This window comes from Eurytemora carolleeae, unplaced genomic scaffold (assembly GCF_000591075.1).
Source record: "Eurytemora carolleeae unplaced genomic scaffold, Eaff_2.0 scaffold650, whole genome shotgun sequence".
Classification (NCBI taxonomy): domain Eukaryota; kingdom Metazoa; phylum Arthropoda; class Copepoda; order Calanoida; family Temoridae; genus Eurytemora; species Eurytemora carolleeae.
In genome coordinates, this window is record NW_019396539.1 from 108,025 (window position 1) to 120,633 (window position 12,609).

Consider the following 12,609-nt stretch of genomic DNA (forward strand, 5'->3'; position numbering starts at 1 on the left):
TGCTGTGACGTTTTTGGACTGCTGGAGAACTAGTTTTTGCGTAACAACAATAATAAAGATTGTAAACAATAACACAAATGATAAACAGACATTTGGTGCATCTCGGGCGTTAGATGAAGATTCACCGTATACTAACTCATATTTGTTTACATTAGATCAGCTGCCTTTGTTTTTGTTGTTTCCAACATATTGTAAGAAATTACAATCATATACAAAAAAATGCCATTTTGCGGAAAAAAGATTATCGGATTAATTTATTCAGTCCTGTAAATTAAAAGTTGCAGGGGTTGCAGCTTAACGCTTTATCAAAAAGTTTCTGCCTTGGGTTGCATTGATGTGCTTTAATTGTACATTCCTGATTTGGTCCTCGATATCTACATCCTCATTGAAAGGAAATTGCCCTGCTTAGAAATCATTCAATTTTCTCTTAATTTCATTTTTTCTTTTTCTCGTTCAGAATTAATCAGGGGGGGGGGGGGTAAATTACCAGAAGATTTTTGTATATAAAACTGTAATACACATTAGGTAAGAAAATGAGTTTCTGCATTGGATTCCTAAATCAAATAAATCTTGATATACAATATATAATATCCATAATTCAAATAGGCTTGATTCATTTTATTCAAAATTCTGGGCTTTCAAACAGAAGAACCCTCCACTGATTTTTTTAGTTATAGGATCCAATGAAGATTTCATCCATATTATTACTTCAGAAAACAAAACAAAATCAGATTTTTTTTAACTAGGTTGGGTTTTATTTAGTTTGAATGGGAGGCTAAAACTTTTGAGTCCTTCTTTTCAAAATATTGATTCGATTACAGATTTAAAGTTAAAGGTTCATAAGGATTTGAATTGGTAATTCAGGGATTAAAGTTGAACTGGTTGTAAGAAGTTCAGCGACCTCTCCAATTCTTTAAATTACCTCACAATTCTAACTGATGTTTCTGTAAATCCCTAAAAACCGGTTTTAGATTTTGAATAATCAATTTTCCTGAGAGAGAAACGTATATGATGACCCCGGTACTCCACATGTCAAGTGCTCTACAGAAAAAACAATTAGATGAAAGAAATGACTTTTGAGTGTCGACACATATAAATTTGGTTTGAATTCAAGCTTTTTATTGTTTCAAGCTATGTTTATAAAATCACAGATTTCCCACTAATTTCGTTTTTAAAGTATATCATGTTTTCTATGCAAAAAATAAAAATGATTAAACAATTTTTTCGATTTGCTCAATTATCTATAAATAGTGGGAAACTGAAATATTGGATACTGAAGTTGATCATAAAACTTCAGATCTAAGATTTTAGAATATAAATTGTGAAAAATATTATGATCATACAAAAGTAATAACGCTCATATCAGTACAAAACAGAATAATACTCTATAAATAAACATAAAGAATAATTCCCTGAAAGTTTAAACCCCCCTAAGGAATAAAGTCTTTGCCACAAACCGTGATTTTCTAATCCCTTTATCTTTGCAACCCAATGTCGTAGACCTTAGATAGTTCAAAGTTTGAATTCCGTTAGACCAAATATCAAATGTTTATACCATCAGGTTAAAATGATATAGTGGTTGGCAAATTTGAGATTGTGGCAACGACTAAATCCCTTTCACCAGAAATCCGAATTTTAACATTGAAGAATCAGTGATACAAAAACTGAAAGGGACTGTAGACGAAATTTTAAGTGATTCACCCTGTAAAGAGTAGCATGTCCGATTCACAACGGTGTTCTTATTCATTTATCCGAGTAAGATAAGATAGATAATAAGGTAGTAATAAGGTAGATGATAAGGTAGATAATAAGGTAGATAGATATTAAGGTTAATGATAAGGTAGATAGATAATAAGCGTAATAATAAGGTAGATGATAATGTAGATAATAAGGTAGATAATAAAGTAGATATTAAGGAATATTGGAATTATGCTAACCGCCAACCGAGGATATCTGCATTTTCACTTGAAAAAAAATGACAATAAAATTGAATTAGGGAAAGCTAGAAAACTCATCAAAATCATTAAAAAAATAGATTTTAGGAACGTAATTTGGCTACCATAACTTCTTCAATTTTAATAATTCTTGAAAATAGTTTTTGAATATCTAAATTTAGCGTAAAATTTCCAAGAAAATTAAGAACATTTTGGATTGCAATATTTTTTTTAGTAAAACATCAGAAACCTCTGGTGAGGGGTTAGCTGATTTCTAAACAAAAAAGTCACAAATCAATCACCCGGATTGTAGATCACGTGGTTTTACTTTCTTTCCTAAAAAGTGTAAAATTTTCACGATTTAGAATAACAAAATTTAAAAATTATCAGAGGTGAGAACTGGTATGTTTATAATCTACAGTTTATCTCTTTTGATTAATTCTACTCCCTACAGGGTATTACCATCACAGGATATCGCAGAGGAATTAATTTAATCTTCAAATCTGCCTAACATGGGGATCAAGGATCGATCCCGAGGTTCACAACACAAAAATTCTGAATTCCGATCCGACAAAGGTTTAAAGGCTAAGTACTGCTATGAATCTGAAATACCACTAACATTGAGAGAATTACTTGAAATAACGTCTACAAACCCTTTAAATCAATTTACCTGTTGAATCCTCGTTTTTTCAGAACATTGGAGTAGAGAACCTTGAATTCAACAACTTTGCATTCAATTTATATATTTTTTTGGAATTAAGTTAGAACAAACAAATTGTTTTTATTCAAAATAATCTATTTAGTTGATGTTTAAAATTCAAAATTTATGAAAATTTTAATCTAAATTAAACCTTATTCTTACAAACAATATTAAAAACCATTTTTTTTGAAAAATATTCGCGATTCAATTTATACAAAATTAAAAGTAAATGTTCTTAATTTGAAAATTAAAAAAAGTTATACATCTATGAATTTATCAATCAATGAATTAATGTACTCAAGGAAGAATGAATTAGTGAAAGAAAGGATGTATTAATGAATGAATGAATAAATTAATGAATTAACAAATCAAATCAAGACTGAACATAGTTAGATCAACAAATGAATTAATGAAATAAGGAATGAATTAAATAATTTAAAAATGTTTTAAGTAAGGATGATTAAAAAGTCAATGAATTACAGAATATATGAATGAATAAATGCAAATGTATTATAAACCTCTGGAGCCAGGTAAGCTGGAGTACCAACAATACTTTTTCGGAAGGATTTCTTTCCGATGATCCTAGCGTATCCAAAATCACAGAGTTTTACCTAGATTCAAGAGTTTTCTACATTTTGGAACTCTTTATATCTTCCTAGATTCAAGAGTTTTCTACATTTTGGAACTCTTTATAACTTCCTAGATTCAAGAGTTTTCTACATTTTGGAACTCTTTATATCTTCCTAGATTCAAGAGTTTTCTAAATTTCAGAGCTCTTTATATCTTCCTAGATTCAAGAGTTTCTGTTACATTTTGGAACTCTAATTATATCCTCCTAGGTTCAAGAGTTTTCTTCATTTTGAAACTCTTTATATCTTCCTAGATTCGAGAGTTTTTTACATTTGATCCTCCTTATTTTAAGAATTTTACCCTTTTGGAACTCTCCCTCCTTAAATTAAATGGGTTTATCCTCCTAGATTCAACAGATTTTTTACAGTTTGAACTCATTTTCTCATAGATTATAGAGTCTTGTACATTTTGAAACTCTGTACCTGTTGAATTCAAGAGTCACTTAAATTTTGGAATTCTGAAATTCAAGAGTTTTTAGTAGTTTGGAACTCTTTAATCTCATTGAAACTTTTGACCCCCATGTTTTAAGACTTTTTAACCTTCACATAATTTAAAAGTCTGCAATCGTCATTGTTGAAAAATAGTATATCACAAAAATAATAAAAGTAGAGTAAAGTACGTTGTACATATTAAAAACCTGTCATTATTGACAACAATTTCAACTAAAAGTTGTCAAATAAACTTTTAATGGTTCTCTTCAGAAAATAAAAATGGAATTTATCATTTTTTTGTCAAGATTCTATAATCCTAAAATAGAATAATATTTACTTTGTCCTAGAGGAGATTGAGAAGAAAAGATTTGGCGCATTTCCATCATATTTTCTCGTACTTTTCTTCATACCAGAATTAAAATATTCTATCTAACTATTCATAATTTTAAAATCTTTGTTGATCGATTTATTTTAACCATCACCCCTTGAGCATGCACATACATTAAACATTCTCCTACTGGTGCCAAACCTTTTAACTAGAAGGTGTGCAAAATTTTAGATTTATTGCAGATTAATTGCAAAACTAAACGTGTTTGCAAGGCTTTTAATATGTTCCCGGCCACCCCGTTTTTAAGATAGTTTTGTCGTTTAACAACTAAATTCAGATCCAGAAACAATATTAAAAGCGTCACAATACTCTATTGGTTCAAAAGCATTATAAAATTAAAATTTTGACCTAAAATTGTCGCTTTTTAAAAGTTACTTCTTTACAATTTGTTGATATTTGGAATTATTTAAAAATTTTAATGAAAAATTAAGATGTGGTTAAAAATGAAAGGGTCTGGTGGAGGGATTCTAACAGGAAAAGGGGTAATCAAAATATGTAGTTATATCTTTATTAATCAATTTTTCTAATCTGTCCATCTGTCCATCTGTTCATTTATCTATCTGTCTATCTGTCTATCTATCTGTCTATCTGTCTATCTATGTTTCTATCTGTCTATCTGTCTATCTGTCTATCCGTCTATCTGTCTATCTATGTGTCTATCTGTCTATCTGTCTATCCGTCAATCTGTCTATCTGTCTATCTGTCTATCTGTCTATCTGTCTATCTGTCTATCTGTCTATCTGTCTATCTGTCTATCTGTCTATCTGTCTATCCGTCTATCTGTCTGTCTGTCTGTCTGTCTATCTGTCTATCTATCTATCTATCTATCTATCTATCTATCTATCTATCTATATATCTATCTATCTATCTATCTATCTATCTATCTATCTCCTACCTGTGGAAAATCTGAATCTGATGATAGAAGAACGTTTTCAGGTTTTAGATCACAGTGTACAATGTTCTAAAAAGGGTAAAAAATAAAAAAAATAAAATAAAATAGAACTTTTTTTTAACAAAATGCGACCATTAAGAATCAGGAACGAAAAAAAAGTAGGGAAGAATTAATAAATTTTTTAATATCAGTTGGAATAATTTAACTCTTAAAACTAGCAAAAAAGGTTCATTTATATAGCTTAAATAGACTGTTAAAGTAAAATGTCAGCCTTAAATTTATTTTAAGTTAATCGCGACCAATACTAAAATCTATTTTACGTCCCTGTATCGAGTAATTGTTATAAAACTGTGTCAACGTTATACAAAAACTCATATATATATGTGATAAGGTATTTGTATTAAAGTTTAAACAGATGATATTCAGCAAATACGGAACAAAGCTAAAAATTAAGATTACCCAGAGGAGTCTAGACATTTTAGCCACGCTCCTATTATAATTTAAATGTAATAATTTTCCAATTTTAGGTTTATTTTTTTCACTATATGGCGTAATTTTTTTGTAAAACTTACACACTGTTTTATATAAATTACTCGAGACAGGAACATCAGATAGAACTAATATTGGTCGCGATCTACTCCTAAAATGTTTAGGCTTCCCCACTTTTCATTTGTATATTCTATCAGCTTCCCTGTAAGCTTTAAAAAGATTTTTCTTTGGTTTTCCTTTTTAATAAATTGGCCTACACTTCTTTTCAACTTTATCAATTTATTTCTTTTTAATTTTTTTTATGAAACAAATTATTTGATACATGTATTTAATGCAGAATGCAGATAATCATTTTTCCAATCTTCTTGTTTCCTGGCTGTCCTGTTATGCTCGTTCAATTAGCTCCATACCCCCGCCCCCCCCCAGGAGGGTTAATATGCAGTTTTGAGATGCTGATCAGGCAATTTGTAGTATTTCAATATCAGCTCTTGAGTTTCTGTATTTATTTCAGTTGTTTTTGATATCGGCCATCTATGCAGGTTTATTGCTGACATTTTTGTATAATGAGAACTTCCCTTTGTCAGCTGCATTACATGTATCAGTGTCTTGCAGTAATTTAGAAAGAAATTAAAAGATCTCCTAGCCTTAACTGCATTCGGCTAGGTTCAAGGTGATTTAGGTGTACCCCCTAGGAAAGGAACACCCAATGAAACCAATGATGATCTCTCTCAGAAATTTTTGATTAATATTCCACAGCCAAGCAGTTTCTGAGTTCCACTATATCTGCTCGTGAAGTAGGATAAGGTTGGAATTTAGGAGGTAGGCGGATGAGGATGGGTGTGTAAGGGTAACAGGTATGAGAAATACCATAGTCCTCACTTTTAACGTGTATTCCCACGTGGACACATTTTTTAAAGAAAAAATAACCCGCTAAGCATGCTGTCCCATCGCTTTAAAACACGGGGAGTGTGTCTTTTGCCGATCATTGTCAGAGGTCTGCCATGAGTAATCCAGTTTCCATTGTGAGGAGGGTGAAAAACCAGTTTATGGTATTTGATTTAAAGTCTATTGAAGGCTCTGTTCCCCCTTAAAACCTGTATCAGCATGTACTTCATCCCTGATGTTTTGAGTCTCTGTATTGCTTCTGTATTCATCTTTATTACTATATCTTCTTTAGGATTAGCCCGCTTTCCACTCAGTTGTGGAGAGAAGTGTCCTTGCTATCTAGACTTCTATACAAGTACAACGCACATAGCGCCCTTTCTGCTGACACCCTTCCTCTGGGAGGCTCGGATACACACTATTGGCCTACACTTCATTTATTCAATCGCTTACCTTACTGTGGAGGTGCTTGAGCGCCACCAGTATCTGTGTAACCAAGAACTTGGTTGTGCGCTCAGACAATCGCGCACGCTCGCTCGAGAGGATCATTTCTAGCATATCGCCTGCACAACAACAAAAATTGAACATCAAACACATTTTTTTAAAAGCCTTGGATGTTAAAAAATGAATGCTTTATTTTCTTAATTGCTAGCTTCTCTTCAAAGCTAGGGTTACTTGAGGATTTCTACTTCAGAAACAATGAAGGATAGTGTCAAAATTAATCACTTTTCAAGCTAGAAAACCTCTTTTCTTATACATTACTGATTTTAAAAAATGGAAGGTTTGATGGAAACTTCTAATTGAAAAAAATAGTCTGTGGGTTTAATAAGAATTGCAATGCGGATCTAATCTTTCTCGCTGTTTGTTTAAAGGGACAGTAACATAATTTTAAGTCACCCTCCATTTGTTGAGTTACAGGTCCCTTTTAATGCTTTACCGGAGCAAAAATGAAAGCCTGTTTTATTTCTAACTAAAAATTGATGGAAATTTAAGTAAAGATGGGCGCGTTCAGCTTTTTACATTTTCTTCGTTTATTATTCAAGTATGACCCATTTCCTTCGTTTAAAAAAATTGATTTCATTTGTTCTCAAAATTTTCGATAATTTTCCATCTATTCCATTCGTTTTTCACTGAAAGATCGTTCAGTAAAATCGTTCTTACAATAAAATCGTTCTTTTAGTAAAAAACTATCGTTTTTTTCAATATCATTCTAAAAATCGTTTGTTCAGTCAAAAAAACTAACGAAATCGTTTGGTTTTTTTTTGTTCGTTCTCAAAAATTTCGTTCGTTCCAAAACTCCGTTCGTTTACAAAAACGATGCCCATCTCTAGTTAAAAGTCCTTATTCAGACACAAGGATAATAATGTACAATATTTGTATCTTTTTAAGAAAGAATAACGACGATGGAAGGTAACGTTATAATTCAGACATAATACGTTGTCGCTTTAGATTACGTCATAAGTCCCTTTAAAAATAAAGAAATTCATTGAAGGAATTCATTGAAATAACAAATCTTAGAAGACCATTATAATGATGAATCAAAAGAAAATGCGATTAACTGTCAGTGCTAAAACAACAAAAAAGAGGATGTACAATTTGTTTTAAACCTTCAGGACAGAAACAAATCGCAAGAACTACGCAGGCATGATCAACCTGCAGACCAAAATATATTTTCAAAATCATCAACACCAAATTTTGATTAACTATTTAAAACAACTGTTTACAGTTTGGATGAACATGAACAAGCCTATTCTGATATTTATTGCTTTCCAAACCAATAAATATTTTCAAAAGAATGCAAAAATGTCAATTAATACGTTAACATTTCTATCCGAATATATTTCTTTCAGAAATATAAAAGTATAAGCAAATCAACCTTGGAGTAAGTTTTACACTCAAAATAAAACCATAAGTGATTTATTTCAAATTTTAAACTTGTTAAACTGAATTTTTAGAGGGATGAACAATAACTGAATTTTGAGGATTTTTTTCACAAAATATATTTTTAGCTGCTACATTGCATGTTTACACTTATGTAAACAATCCAAATAATTCAGCTTTGTCTCCACAAACAAAAACAAAAGGAATAAAGATTAATTACAAAAACAATTAGTAACCCCGGAACATAGCAGGCAGGGGTTCATTTTAAAGGGGCTGTAAGCATAATTTCAAGTGACCTTCCGTTTATAGCGTGGTATCAACCTCATTGTTGTCCGGACAAAGGTTTAAAGGGTACCGTTGTGAATCGGACGACCTCTTGATAAATGGAAGGTCACTTAAAATCTTGCTTATAGTCCCTTTAAGACTAAATCCATTATTCTTACCTTTAAGCTTCTCCATGACAACAAAAATCCTCTCTGGAGTTTCAAACATTTTCTCCAAGTTGACAACTCCGGGGTGATGAATATTCTGCAGGATAGACACCTAGAGTATCATTATTATCATTGTTATTATTCATAATGTAAATTTCAAATTACCGAAAACCCGACAAAAACAACAATATAAAATTCAAAGAATAATTATGACAGTGTTCATGACGTATGTCCTGATTGAATGGATGTACGTGTACTGTTGGCTATAGGAAAAATCCAAGATGAGCGGGAACTTTTTCAAAATAATAAAAAAATTATCGAATATAATTTAATTTTTAGAAATGGCTTTCTACAAGCTGGGGCATTGATTATCGCTGTGCATATTGGAAGCTTATTTTGATTATTTATTGTGAAATAACAGATTTACGAGTATATATAGGTCAAAACTTGCATAGCCAGTTAGCTAATGACGTAAAAGAAATTGTTCCAATTTTTTTTTTTTTTTACATTAGAATTGACTATCGCCGTAATGATTTCACGCAATTTTTTTAAATTTTTTTTGGCAAATTCACTCCCCCTTGCAGTGAGCATCACCCTCCACTGAAACCGTTATTTTTTTCGGTCAGGCAGCGTAGGTGGTAGAATATGAAGCCAGAGTACTATAATGTAATATAATTTTCTGCAGGGCAAGAAGTCGGCTTGGGACAATAAAGCCAAATCAAATTTATTAGGAAAACCGTGGAAGGTGCTGCACGTGCACATGTATTAATATTTTACGAAGAAAGATCAAAGTGCCTTTTAGCAATGTTTTTAATCTTAAATTTCTAATCCTGATTTTTAAAACTATCCAACCCTCCTTCTGTGGAGTGATATGTCAGATTAACAACGGTACCCTTTTTAATCTTAATCTGAGTATCAAATCTTCAAAAGTGTAAAATTCTGATAATTTTCTTCTTCCAGGCATTTGAGAAATTGCCCAGATTCCCGTCTCTGTTTCAATAATAAAAGGAAACTACGATTTGAAATAATCAATTTTCAGATATAGAAAAAATTAATACTGATGTTATTTGAACATTGGACATATATCAGTATATATAGAGTGTCTATATATTTATAAATACATTTTATTCATATATATATTTATAATATATATACATATATAGAGTGTATGAGGATGTTTATTTGTTTTTTTTTATAATAAATTGATTATATTGAGTTTCCTTGAAATTACAGTCCTTTAGAAATATAACTTAAAATAGATATCAGCGCTGATACGTCATCATATTTTCTTATCAGTTTTTTAAGCTTTTAACAATTTTTTAAGTTTCCGTTTTCAGTGTTTATTTTCACAAGTTAATCTCTAAGTTGAAAGATAATCTTTTTCAAGTTCAATTTCAATTTTATCAAGAAATAGAAAAGTTTGAGATTTTAGCTGAGAAACTGTAATATCTTTAAAAAAAAATTACATATATAGAAACTAAAATGTTTTAATCTCTATCGACTGACTTAAAAAGTTTTATACCAATTTTTCTGAAAACATAAAATTGTTTAATAAGTTTAACTCCCCCCTCCACTAACAAAACGGAGCACCCTTTAAGAAAAGTAAATTCAACCTATATGAAGCATAAAATATGACCGCGTCAACCTTGTTGCACTGGCTATAGTCCTGTTGATTGTCTTCTTTATTAACCCAATGTCTGTGCGATGTAGTACAAACTGGGACCGGAAAGGTTGACCCTTATCGGAAACTCAAATGTACTACGGCTGCCCTTGTGAAGGCATCCTTAGAGTTGAATTATATACGATTACTTTAAGTTGTATGTCAACACATAATTTTCAAAGTAAGACAAAAACAGAATTGATGAAACCCTTCCTGTCTTAAAATATATCCCAATCTTCAAATACAGGGGGGCCAATATAAAATGTAACAAGAAGACGACATTACAGAAACCTGAACGGTATATGATGTTGTTATAAATAGTTTTTACAGTAGTTTGAAAAACGTTTAATATGTAATAAATGCCTGTGTTTTATTAATTGGACATTTTTTAATCCTAATAATTGAGTCTAAATGTCGTCTTCCTATTCCACAATTGTATGGCTCCCACTGTATTGTTTTCCTTTTCACCATTTAATTACGCTTTATTTACCTCATTTTTCAGAGCAGCTTCTTGTTTGGTTGGGAACCGCATTTTATCGATCACCTTGATCGCCACCGATCTTCCAGACATTCTAAAAATATCGATCATATTCATTTTAGCTTTTTAAATTCGGAACTGGTAACTTTTTTACCACTGCTATAAGAATCCGCATGCCACTGTTTTGGTGGTGAAACCACAATTAGATCTTATCAATTTTTAGAGATAAAAACAATGACATCCTCATCAGTTTTTCTCGAACCAAGGTTTAAAGGAAACCGATAATCGGGCTCCTTCTTAAATAGAAGGTCACTTGAAACAACGGCCACAGTCCCTTACAAGTTTTATGCTGAATGCATCAATATATTGCGAAGATTAAGAAGACGACATTTGATTCGGCATAAATAATGATTACCTGTGAACACCACCGTAAACAAGAAGACGACCTTTAATTCTGTATAAATGATAATTACCTGTGAACACCACCGTAAACAATACCAAACTGCCCTGATCCAAGAACATCATCTGGGAATATCTGGTACGCCTGGCTGATATCCTAAATATATTGGGGTTAAGGAGAAAATATGATTTTTTTATTTTTGGAAAATGCAAGAATTTAAACAGAAAAATCCGCAAATATTATAGATTAGAATTTTTGGCTTAAAAGCAACATTGAAAAGCTAAAATTTTTACTTAAGATATGGCTTCAAAGCGTCATTAGGTTATGAAATTAAAACTATAGATTATTAGCAAAACTTGCCTATTATGAAGTATAAATCTATTTCTAAAAGGAAAGTTAAAGCGTTTTTCATTTTTATAACTGTTTCTTAAGTACAGCTACAAAAGCATTGAAGGTCAAACATAAAAAACATATGTTTGTTTTTAGTAATTGGATTACCATTATATTTCTCTGAACATATTAAATAATTGACTAAAATTAAATTTGAACGTTGAACAAAGATTTTATACACACATATTACAAATGTATATTTTTACACAACAATAATTTGCAAAGAAACAAAAATTTCTTCTGAAAAATTGGTTTGGGTATTAAAAAAAGAAATGATGACATGTTTCGATAACAATAAAAATAGAAATATATATTCCCAAAACTCCAAACTATATATCTGATAGAACAATTAACCAAAGTGTGTAATATAAAAGGTTTACACAATCAGGAAGCAAGTTTATCGGGATTATAAACATAAAGTTTGGTGCAAGTATTTATTACGTTTTTAATATTTCGGAGCATCCATACCTTCTCCTTCTCCTGAGCTGAAGGTGTCGGAGCAGCAGCAGATTTATCTGCTCCAGGCTTAGCAGCTCCTGATGCTCCTCCCTCTACTGGCATCAGTGCCTAGGAGTAGCAAATATTTAGGAAAGAATAGAAGACCTTATTGATAAGCTAAGGCGAAACAATAACAATTGAAAATAGGGAAAATTATGAAAAAAAATTTAATTAAGAAAAATAATAGAAATTAAAGATTAGAAAAAAATCTAAAAGAATATCTAAAAAAAACAGACAAGTATATAACAAAATTATAATGAAAGAAAAACAACAAAGAAAAAAACATCATTTCAGATCTGAAATAAAAATTCTGAAAAACTAAAAATATAAAATTAAAAATTAAAATTTAAGATTTTAAGAATAAAAGAATGTAAATTGAAGACTAAATATGAAAATATTCTGTTTACAGACTAAAAATAATGCAAAATTTAAAAGCAGGGGATCTAAATCGGTGTATGTATATTGTAAAGACTTAAAAAAGGCCTTAGAGTAAAGGTATAGGGTTAGTGTCAAACATTATGCTAG

The 12,609-nt window shown here is 30.9% G+C and overlaps 1 protein-coding gene across 4 annotated transcripts in view; it reads right to left on the reverse strand.

The window, feature by feature from the left end:
• The window catches only part of LOC111705117 (serine/threonine-protein kinase D1), a 53,643-nt gene that overhangs the window by 12,734 nt on the left and 28,300 nt on the right, over positions 1-12,609 (reverse strand). For 3 of the 4 annotated variants that reach the window (XM_023477573.1, XM_023477571.1, XM_023477574.1), the window contains 6 exons: positions 12,055-12,153; positions 11,270-11,352; positions 10,809-10,890; positions 8,671-8,770; positions 6,800-6,909; positions 4,979-5,044 (listed from right to left, as the gene is read on the reverse strand). In XM_023477573.1, coding sequence (XP_023333341.1) covers positions 4,979-5,044; positions 6,800-6,909; positions 8,671-8,770; positions 10,809-10,890; positions 11,270-11,352; positions 12,055-12,153 — 540 coding nt within the window. Of the gene's footprint in view, positions 1-355; positions 402-991; positions 1,042-2,604; positions 2,646-3,152; positions 3,246-4,978; positions 5,045-6,799; positions 6,910-8,670; positions 8,771-10,808; positions 10,891-11,269; positions 11,353-12,054; positions 12,154-12,609 lie in introns of all 4 variants that reach the window. The other variant, XM_023477572.1, reaches the window with a different exon arrangement.